At 37.3% G+C, this 12,181-nt stretch overlaps 1 protein-coding gene across 1 annotated transcript in view; it reads right to left on the reverse strand.

Moving 5' to 3' along the window:
- LOC105620803 overlaps window positions 1–12,181 on the reverse strand; it is a 144,560-nt gene that overhangs the window by 68,946 nt on the left and 63,433 nt on the right. The window contains exon 5 of the mRNA XM_012202289.1: window positions 1,556–1,635. Coding sequence (XP_012057679.1) covers window positions 1,556–1,635 — 80 coding nt within the window. The remainder of the gene's footprint in view (window positions 1–1,555; window positions 1,636–12,181) is intronic.

Below are 12,181 nucleotides of genomic sequence, written 5' to 3' on the forward strand. Positions count from 1 at the left end.
TAAAAACGGAAACGGAAACGAAAGTAGTACACTATATATATATATATATATATATATATATATATATATATATTTAATTAAATGATCTTTATATTAAATGATCAACCGGATTAATGGATTTTTGTTGCTAATAAGATTTGAAATAATAATTAATATGAAATAATAAATATTAAACAACGACATTCGAGTGACTATGTTCAGATTCCTATTCAAATGCTACCCAGGTATCACTCCATCTTTGTTGTTTATCGAATGTTACACATGAACAACATGACACCCAGGGAACATTCGAGCGTGAATTCGAACACGCCCCAGGTTGCATTTGAAAACTACCTGCGAATGTCTATTAGTATCATTTTATCTTTGTTATTAACTAAATATTAAACAACAATAAAATGATATTCAAAGGTACTCAGATAGCATTTTCAAACGCGACTCAAAATCCCCTAATTATTGACACAACCCTCGTGTAGAGCAAGACCAAGCATACTAAACTGAGGGCAATATTCATAGTCCGTTTTTATTTTAAGACTGTCTTAAATAATATCTTAAGATTTGCTAATGCAGCGCTCTTGGTTTATGACATCTTAAGACTGTACTTAAGACTGTACTTAAGATAGATCTCAAATACAAAAATCGATTATGAATACCAACCGAAAAGTCGTGCATCATTTTACGACTTTCAACAATAAACGAAAAATTAATTACTAAAAATCATATACCGAATAAGCCCGGCCTATCGCCAAATTTAAGCACGCGATGAGAAACAGCTGTCCAATGGGCGAGGAATTGTTTATTATCAACGGCAACGATCAGAGCAGTGCTGGATCCTTGTTTTAAACTATTATTCCCCGTTTTTTTTATCAAAATATCTAATCTTTCGATAAAACAAGAAAAATGTAATAACAAGTAGCTAAATAAAAAATAAATAAAGATATTTCTAGTCTAATGCAATTTGTGTTAGATTAAATATATTTTGATTAACTTACCATATCATCCCTATCAAAAAATAAAAACATTACAATATAATAATTTTTATATACTAAAATGTCTAAATATTCATTCTAAATATTCAAAATATTCATTAAACAATTTTTGATATACAATATATAAATTATCTGCACAAATAAAATATATTTAAACAAAAGTATTCAAGAAATTATTATGGATATTTAATTAAATTTATATTAATATTCATGTAATGCTTAAAATGTATCATGGTATTCAACAGATGAGTCGTAAGATTTCTTAGTACGAAAGTTAGTATTAAAGTTTTTATTTTTAATTTTTATTAACCTTTAGAGGATGGGAATCTATTTTTTAAAGTTTACAAATTTTATAATTTTACAAATTTCTTAATTAAAATTCTTATAATTCATTATATTTTTCATTGTATTCCTTACCTCAAAATATGACACCGTTTTAACATCATTAGCGACTTTTCCGTCCTGTACAGGTTAATAAATGAGCAATTTTTTCAAAGAGTTCCTACAGTTACAGTTTTGCTATTGAAAAAAAATCAATCTAAGAATAAACGAACTTAAAATGAACATACTTGTACGGAATTAACATCGCCACAGTCGGTATTCGAATTATAGCTGGCTGACCAATCACCTATTCCCTGTTCGTTCCCTGCTGAAAAAACGAAAAAAGATATTCAATAAATAAAATATCATAAAAATGAAAATTCAACATATAGCTCAGAAAAATTAAATTTTTTGGAAGCAAAATTGCCATAAAAAAATTTGTTTGCGAGAAGTTGTTCGAAATGACATAATATGCAGCATACTAAAAGCCTTGACCAACAACGGAATTGGGAAACGTTTCAGCTTTAAAAAATTGCGGTTTTTTAAGTATATCTATGAAAATATTCATTTTATCAAAATAAAAATCATCAAAAAGAAAACACACAAAATTACACACAATTTCATTTTCTTTTAGATCAATACTTTCCGTGATAGAATTAAAAACAAATTTTTTTTTAAAGAATATTTTTGATAATTTCGAGAACGAAACAATTTTTTACACTTTTTTCGTAAATATCTCGATAGTTTCTTTTACGTACAAAATACCTCTTATGAAAACTGAACTGAATTTCCTACAAAATTGTTTTTTACTCATATACGACCATACAATAATTTCCGAAATGCGATTTAAAAAATGTTTTCTGTTATTTTTTAACAAAACTTATTTTTTAACGTTTTATGTAAATATCTCGGATTCGGCTACACCTAAAAAGTACCAATAATTAAATCGAAAGATTTTTCAATTCCCTACAAAATTTTGACTTATCGTAAAAAAATGTGCAAAAGCAGTTTTAAAGTTTATTAGCTTAACAAAATTTTCTTTTAATCTCAACTAAGAAAGTTTCGACTCTACATAATTCGTAAATCATAAAACGTAGTACCCAAATACTGAAGCAGAATGACGATCATCGTACACAAGACACAGATGAAAACCAATTGCATGCAATGAAAAAAAAAAACACAAATCTTCATTCTGCGTATGCGTTTGCGAATTACGTTTTGTGATTTTGAAAGTTATGTAGAAGCATCTTAATAATTCTCAAGACATGATGTTTCGAAGATATTATGAGATCCTCAATTTATATGTTAAAATATGTGTTTATTTATTAAGTATCGAAGTGAAATGATTTTCGAAATTCAAAATGGCAAATCCAAGATGGCGAACAAAAAATTTAAAAAATTTAGAGTTCAGATTCGTAATGAGCGATCCAAAAAACCTTGATCCATTTTATAGCTCCAGAACTAATATTTTAATTTTTTGTCCGCTATCTTGAATCCGTCATTTTGAATTTTGAAAATCTGAGGTCAGATTTGTAATCAGCGACCTCGAAAATTCCCGAATACCCAGTTTCGTCTCGCTCAAGTAACTTTTTGCTTTTCGATCCGCCATCTTGGATTTGCTATTTTTAATTTCGGAAATCTGAGGTTGGATTCGTAATCAGCAACCCCGAAAATCTCCGAATAACAAATTTCAACTGAATTCTAAAGAAAAATGTATGCTTCAAAGGATCCACCATATTGGATCCGCCATTTTTAATTATTTAATTTTGACTTCAAATTTCTATTAGCGACTCAAAAACCTCTCGGATTTCATTTTTGGTTAACTAGCTATTGTTGATTAATCACAATCACATTTATTGTTAAAAGGGGATAAATGTTTCCAGTTTGTTTATTTATAAAATATATTTCAACAATAGGAATATTTCCACGATTTTTTTATAACAATTAATGTTCTATAAAACTGATAATGTTTTCTTCATTGTAGTAATATGTTAGAAAGTGTGTGAAAAACAACAAAAAAAAGCTGAGGTTAAAAAGGGACAACATATGTGTGACACTGTGCCGCAAAGGATTAAATGGGAGGTTTTGGGCTGCTCGGTCTGATGACAATAAAGGCAAAGGGAACAGCCCAGCCAGTAATGGGAAAATATCCCCAAGCCTCGAAGGAGAAGCTTCCCTGAAAAATAGGAAGTCTCAGAATCTAGAGTCTGCGAGCCTGAGACCAGATTCAACTCCTCAACTCGGGATAGCTGTTCGAACTTTAAACAGAGGGGTGTCCCGCTATGGTGAAGTATTTCTTCAGAATGTGAGCAGACTACGCCAATGACTTAGGAGGAATATCTGTCGGAACAAAGGGAGCGAGTAGTCTTAAGACTTAAGGACATAACGTCTCCCCCCTTTTCCTCCTGTTCCCCTTAGTTCCAGGAACATCGGACACGCAGAAACAAGATCTCTAGAAGTCTTTTAAAAAGAAGATATAGAAGGAAGTTAGAAGAAAGAGGAGGTAGAAGACAGCGAGTAAGACTCGATATCCTCTATTGCCTCCAACATAACGCGATCCTCCCAGAAGGTGAAGTTGCATTCCATTCCTAGATGAAGAAGCGGATGAAGAATGTGCGAATACAAGGGACTTATAATTCAAACAAGAACGGGATACTCTATCCAATCCTATGTGAATGTGAAGGTACTCGATGAAAGGATAACACAGAGTGTACGACCTAAAGGTTGTCCCGTCAAAAACTCCCACGTTGGGAAATTCACGAAAAGTCCTTAGTCAGAAAGTCAAGGAGAAGACAATCCGCAAAATTAAAAAGAGCAATGTTTTATAATTGATCTCACAAAAAAGCCTTCCTCAATGAAGAACGAGAGGAGGCTAGACGAGGCACTGAACCTAATGGTACATTGGCAGCTTTCGGAAACGATTGCAACGGTCACAGTCAAGCGATAGATATGATCGCCGAGGCCGTCGAATAGTCAATACATAAACATAAAGGGTGAACCCACCTATAAGATCTGGGAGACAATTACAACATTAATAGCCACGTACAATATTCTTAATAAAAGGACTCTGAACAAAGACAAAACAGGAAAGCTGAATAAACACCAGGAAATGGGAATCCGACGGAGACTACGAGCTAAGATGTCCAAGAAGAAAAAAAAACCCTCCAATCTGAACGTATACACTCTACATATGCATCGTTCCTGGCATAACAACTCGCCGGATGCCGCTGCAAAGACCTAGGGTCACTCGCAAGCGATGAGGACGCAGTGCGCCCGAGATTATTTTAAACAAATTCAAACATAATTCACAGGTGTCAGCGGTTCCGCCAGAAACGTCCGAACGCAATTACATCTCCTCTCCAAGCCTAAACTTTTTTTACGCTGTTACGTCCAAGCTCCGCATGCATGGAGTTGAGGAGGCGAACACAACAAGAACCGAATTATTAGATCAATTTGGTCGTGTCCAGGCTCCGGACCGCAAGGGAGCTGTGAGGAAGGATCGATGCAATCGAGACTGATCGAGAGGCACTTCTCTTCGTCCTGAGGCTCCTAACAAGCCGGGGATCGAATGGAGGACAAAGTGGAAACTTCAACTTGTGCTCCATTAAACAGACATGAGTCGGATGTACTTTTAATTTAAAGGAATCCAAACTGGATCAGTGTGCCGGGAGGGGCGCACTTTAACGCCAGATGTGCCAGTACGTCCGTATGCTCTGGCTTTCGATCATGGAACTTAATCAAAGTGATCAAAGAAAGAGTCAACTACAATCGCGGGAAAGCTTACAATAAATATAAGGAGAGATTTTTCAAATTAACAAACGACGTTTTAATTTAATAATATTATAATAAAAGCAACATTTAATAATACATTTTTCTTAAATATAAAAATACAATCCTCCAAGTTCTCTATTCCGAAATATATAGTCGTACGCATTTATGTATGTGTGAGTGTGTGAGTGGAAAATTGTGTGTAATGCGGACATTATTTTGAGTGTGGGAGAGTTTAGAAAGAGGAGGGGAAAATTAAAGTTGTGTAAGCTGATATGGTTGAAGAGAAAGAGGATCGATGGGAATGAGGGATGGTATGAGGACTGAAAATAGGCAAGTGGATTTTGCGATGCTGACTATTACTCGGGCATTAGTGGAAAGAATAAAGTAGGATATGTATTCCAGCAATTGATGAAAGAAGAGAAGAAGGTGACTAGTGGGGGAAATAAGCATCAGGTTGAACAGAAGGAATTGAGAGGATGATATGAGACGGGAAATTCCTCAATCGGTGATGAAACAGGGGAAGGACTGGACGGAAAGAAGTCATCGAAGAAGTCTGATGATAGATCGGAGACAGGGGAGTAAAAAATTATGAATAGCGGTGATAGAGTCGAGGCTGGAAGCTGAACGACCGGAGTCCTGGTCCGATATCTGAATTAGCGGAGATTGTTCTTTAGAGTTTTCCGCGGACACGGGCGATGAATCGGCGTACATTGTTAGTCCTCATTAGGTGATGGTGACGAGGGGCGGAAGAACACTGCTTAAACAGACTAAAAATTTAATTGTCTTTAAAAAGGGAGCACACAAGAAAAAGAGGGATCACCCAGTATACTACAGCGAAATCCAAGACTTACTACTTGGCGATAGCGATGTATCGAATACCCGAGAGAGGGTGCCACTAACTATGGGATACTGGGCGCCAGGTTCGCTTCGTTAGTTTCCTCGGTCAGCCAGTGCCGTTGGTCTTCAATTGACAGTATGGTCTTATTAGATTGTACTGACTTTACTGGAGAAAAAGGGCTTCGAGAATCGGGTGAAGCTTTTTCCAAAGGTCCCGACAACTATAGCTTCTCAAAACTCAGAGAAGAATCACTCTGAGGGTCGCGGAACTGCGATTTTTATACTAATTACCCTTGATTATTCAGGTTCGAATAGATGGAACAGATTTCGTTAACTAGTAGTAGGATTTTTTCTTTATTCTCGGATTGGTCAAGATTTTGGAAGAGGAAAGGATGTTGATCGGCGTCTGTAGTATGGAAAAATGTTCTCCTAAATTTTATGATCATAATATTTATGGGAAAACGTACATGCAGTGAGTCAAGAAAGCGCACGTGCAGCGTTGGCATGAGACCATCCAGAATCTATCTCTGAATGTCGCGTGTCGCTTCCTTAGGTCGCTTTTGTGATCACGGACTCGTGAAAATTATCCGCGACTTGACCGTTAAGGAGTATCTTGGCGCCAGTCTTACGCTTCCAATGACATATTATTATTTTTTTAGCCGCAGTGTCTGACAAACTCCTCGGTGTCCTTTTAGTTCCGCCGCACGTGCACCGATTTTTAATTTATCTCGGAATGACATTTACTGGATTCTTCGTTTTAGTTTTTAGTGTGGGAAAAAAAAATTGTTTGTCTTCTCTAGGCTATAACGCTCAATTTGTGCGTTATTCACAGCTGTTTATTTTAACAAATTCCAGATCTCCATGAGCGAAAAGAGTCTGCTGGATGCAACAACGCTATCGAACCGAAAAATCACCAACGAGCTTAAAAATTAAATTATTTCATGGTGCCCGAACAGGGCATGGCTATTCGGAAGAGAGAGAGAGATGAACACCGTGCCAAAATCCTGGATATACGCACAATCAAGAGCGAGATTATTGTTGAAATAGAAATCCAGATTGAATTCCGAGGTATGTTAAACGAGCTGCGTCATTGTCCGAGTTTCGTCCTTCATGGACGAAAATCCAGGGAATTTCCAGGCTTGAACACCGCCGCCGCCTCCGCGAGAAACAAAACGCCGCAAATCTGTCACAGCTCAAAATAACGAGAGCATAAATGCAAATACAACCTCTCCAAGCCCCGAAGATCGGCCTGCAAAAATTATCTGTAATAATTATTAGGTGTACAACTTTGCTTCCGCCGTTTTCCTATAGATGGCTTTAGCGGTAAGTGGTGGTCGAAATAAATAGATCATAGACGTCATACAATAAACTTGGACATCTGTCAACATAATCCCATAGAAACATTAATCGATTTGTGTCTGCATCATAAAGTTATTCTCGATTGAAAATGTCAGTTTACGAACCAAATTCTCGTCATTTGCGGGAGGTTTTAATTTTTTGCTTCAATATGAAGAAATCTGCGGCTGAGGCTCATCGAATACTCTCAAATACTTATGGTGAGGCCGCTATTAGTGAAAGAACGTGTCGTGAGTGGTTTCAACGCTTCAAGAACGGTGATTTTGACTGAATGCCGGTCGAAGACCGGCATAGCGGTGGAAGAGAGAAGGTTTTCGAAGATGCAGAATTGGAGGCATTACTTGAGCAAGACTCGTGTCAAAATCAAGAAGAATTCGCACAATCATTGGGAGTGACTCAACAAGCCATTTCAAAACGCCTCAAAGTCATGGGAATGACTTCAGAAGCAAGGAAATTGGGTGCCGTACGAATTGAAGCCGAGAGATGTTGAACGGCGTTTGTTTGCTTGTGAACAGCTGCTTGAAAGGCAAAGACGGAAGGGATTTCTGCATCGCATTGTGACTGGGGACGAAAAATGAGTTCATTACGATAATCCCAAGCGCAGAAAATCATGTGGTTCCCGGCCATGCTTCCACGTCGACGGCCAAACCGAATATTCACGGCTCCAAGGTCATGTTCTGTATTTAGTGGGACCAGCTCGGCGTAGTGTATTATGAACTGTTAAAACCGACTGAAACAATCACAGGCGATCGGTATCGAACACAATTGATGCGTTTGAGCCGAGCATTGAAAGACAAACGGCCGCAATACAACGAGAGACACGATAAAGTGATTTTGCAGCATGACAATGCTCGACCCCATGTTGCGAAAGTGGTCAAGACATACTTGGAAACGTTGAAATGGAAGTCCTACTCCATCCGCCGTATTCTCCAGACGTTGCTCCCTCTGACTATCACTTGTTTCGATCAAGGCACACGCCCTGGCTGACCAGCACTTCCGATCTTATGAAGAAGTAAAAAATTGGATCGATTCGTGGATAGCCTCAAAAAATGACCAGTTTTTTCGACGCGGGATTCGTATGCTACCCGAAAGATGGGAGAAAGTAGTGGCCAGCGATGGACAATACTTTGAATCATAAATGTATAACCAGTTTTTTACAATAAAGTCTCGAATTTCGGAAAAAAAACGGCGGAAGCAAAATTGTACACCTAATAATATATTACTTATTACAGATACGTAAATGAAGATTTCAGTTCAAAGGAAAAGACTGAATATTTTTAGAGCGCGCGGTAGAGCTCAAAGAAGATTACGAGCTCAACATTTCTTTAAAGGTTTATTGATATTGTTAAAGAGGCGGATACACAGACATGACGTGTAAACCGCTAATGGGAAACCTGAGACAAATTTGTTAGTAAAAGCATTCTTACCGCACGCGGATGATTTTCACTTATTAGAAGACATGCATACTCGAAAACAGAAACCAAGAGAAACTTTCTTCAAATATTCTACCGCACTAATAGTCTTGATGCACCGCGCCGGGATAACTGTGGAATAACGGCAGTTAGAATATTTGTACCAAAACATATTTTTCCTAATGGCTAATGAAACTCCAATATAAGTTGGATCCAAGAGCTAAGCCGCGAAGTCATTTGCGAACGCCTCTCCGCTCTCGAGAAAGCAAAGGGAAAAATAAAAGGAATCGCTCGTAAAATATCTGCCGCCGCCGTTATATATAACCGCGATGAATGCTGCTGGCGATGTAAACAAAGAGGACATACTTCGATTGCCGACGCTCGCTAAAAAAATTTTGCTCACAGTGCAAGCAAAGACGGAGTGTTAACAAAGAATTATTACTCACCGCCGGGAAATGCTTAGCCGACCGGCGAGGCTCCGACCGTCCCATCCCCCCCCCCCCCGGTCACTAGTATAAAATACACGCCTCGGCTGCACATACATGTCCAAACACTAAAATTAGAATTGCTAGATACGAATTTCGAGATACCTTTTGTAAACAACAACACCGCGCGCGAGGTGAAAAATTACAATTTCACATCAAAAGAGAGATAAGGGAAGTGCAACTCGCCGACGGTCAGACGATCACACTGTCCGGCCACATCAGGCTGAAACGTGTGCCAGATTTCGCGATTTCTGATTACGACGAGTATCTCCTGCTGCGACACTGGATAAACTTCGCCAGTGCACGATATTTAACAACTTTTGATCTAAAAAATAGATACTGGCAAATATCCGCTTATTTGAGAGCAAGCCCATTACTGGATTCCCCGTTCAACTTGCTGGACATTCGAGCACCAATATGACTTCAAAATAAAATACCAAAAGGACTTTAAATCGAATAATACTCCGTACTACTCCATTCACACTAATTTCAGACAATGGCACACAGTTTAAGTTTTTTAAGTAGTCACAACTAGAAAAACTCTTAAAAACGTACTCAATCCAATATATGTACGCGCATGCACAGCAATGCAATCCGGTGAAACGCACAAACCGAATCCTTAAAACGATGATGACAATATATAGATAATCATGTAATCACAAAAATTGGAACAAACATCTACCGGAGTTACAATTCGCGTTTAATTAATTCCGCGCGACATAACGCCACCAGGTATACGTCAGCGTATCTCAATCTAAGACTACTACATGAGTTGCTGTCACCCGTAAACACAAATACGTCTCCCGCTCGACATTATCCGTTGACACCTCGAAGAAACGTATAAATTGCAAATAAATTTAGCCAGAGTCTTTCCAAAATACTATTATGATCTAAGACGGTGGATCGGCTGAACCGAAAATCGGCGAGAAAGTTTACAAAAAAGAATATCCACTTTCAAATAAAAATGCTGCATTTAACGCTAAACTCACGAAATTTAAAAGACCCCTCAAAGTGAGGGATGTGATGTCGCCCGTTATTTTTGATCTGCGTGACAACAGCGATAGGACACCTACACATTAAAGATTTTTAAGTCCGCCTTATCTGACGAAACAAACGACGATTGACTGAACACAGACAAAGACACAGATAATAACAACGAACTCGACAGCAATGACAATGACGGATAAATAAGCGCTACCAGACTCCATTCGCAGTTGTCATAGAGTTTATGGAACAAGATAGGAAGAAGATGACATCTTGAAAACGCTGGACAAATACTTCCAGAAGGAAAACAATCCGGAGAATCCCGGAATAAAAGCTCTGGCACGGACTAACATCTTCGTGACAGAACCTGCATCGCGATATCCACAGAAAATCGTGCCGATCGTCAGGTGCAAGCCACGGACAGACAAAAACAGAAGAAATTGGGTTCATCACTCCATCATCACCACTACCGCCACATAAGTCAATTATAAAAGCGAAAACTCGCCGACCAACGCTATAACCAGGATCCGAAAGGATCCTTTGCCGCCCATAGCTGTAGAAATCAAGTAGACATACAATTGATGTTTCGCCGCCTACATGTCCCGATAATCAGATCAGAAGGTACAGTCCGTAGCAGGAATGCTTGAGGTTCGATTTTAGGAGTCCACATTTCGTTCTTAGTTTTTATATTCATAACTGTTAAAATCTGATACAGATGTTATGTCAGCGATTATAAATGTATCGTAGTATTTGTAAATTATGTTTTGATAGTCGGCCATACTATTTGGGCCATTGAAGATGTTATGGAAAACATCTAAGCAAACTTGTTGAAACGCATGAGAACTTGCGTTAGGATAAATCACTTTTTTTGAGCACCTGCTGTAAAATATTTAATCCGCTCTTTTCAGAGTGACCAATACATTTTTATGTGAAACATTTTGTATTTGCAGAAATGTAAGAAAAAGCCAAGAGAGAAATTAAACTTAATTAACGTTTTGTCATAGTATGAAAAAAAAGTACAGGTATTTTTTATAATATATTTTTACACGTGAAACATTGCAAAATATCCATCTTTTTCCTAAAAAAAAATTATGTTTTTGCAAGTACTTGCAATAGTCACGTCTCTTGCGGACGTTTCAATCAATTACACAATGATAGCGTTTTGCCAGAGTCAACTAGATCATACGTTCGACAGCGCTTATCGAATGCGTTCGCTTATGTGTAAGCATTATTTACCCTTGTTTATCGCGGACTTATCTATAAGTATGTACTGAAGATGGCTAAAAAGTTAGCCAAACCATGTATATTATTAATTATTAATTTTATTAATTATTAATTATTAATTAAATACGAAATATACAATTTAATAATATTGAAATTTATCGCGCACATTACAGCGCTAATTCCCTTATTATAATTATATTTTCATTTCATCTTTGTTGTTTATTAAATATGAAAGAAATAATCTATTCTTTATTCCTACATTGTTTTAACATACGTTTGTTCACTCCAATTTATTGCACCGTGTGCGCCTGTCCAGACAATGCAGAAATAAAGAACAGACCTGAGAAGATCCTAAAAAGAATAAATGATGCTTACAGCGCGGCGTTGATCGCGAACACAAACGCAACCAGTACAAACCTAACCTAACCGATTGATTTGTTTACATCGAGCCTCCGTGTCGAATAACATGTGTGCATAATGCGCTCAAGTAATTTCAATTCATTGAATAACTAATCGATAGTATTTTATTGTATAAGTAACCGTAACAAAGTTAGTAAATTCCTCATATTGTCGTTCAAGTATTAATCGGTGTAAATTAGTAATCGTATCAATTTGCGATGGAATTTTTTGTGATTATCGCGTGCAATGTTTCCTTCTTAGTAATAATTCTCAGTTGCCGAATGATTAATCGACAGTGATTAATAGTGAGCCAATAGATTCGTTTATAAATATCAATCAAATACGTGGATAAATCTGTGAACGTATTGATACGCGATACAATTTATAAAAGGACAAAAACTTCTGA

This window comes from Atta cephalotes (assembly GCF_000143395.1).
Source record: "Atta cephalotes unplaced genomic scaffold scaffold00029, whole genome shotgun sequence".
NCBI lineage: Eukaryota > Metazoa > Arthropoda > Insecta > Hymenoptera > Formicidae > Atta > Atta cephalotes.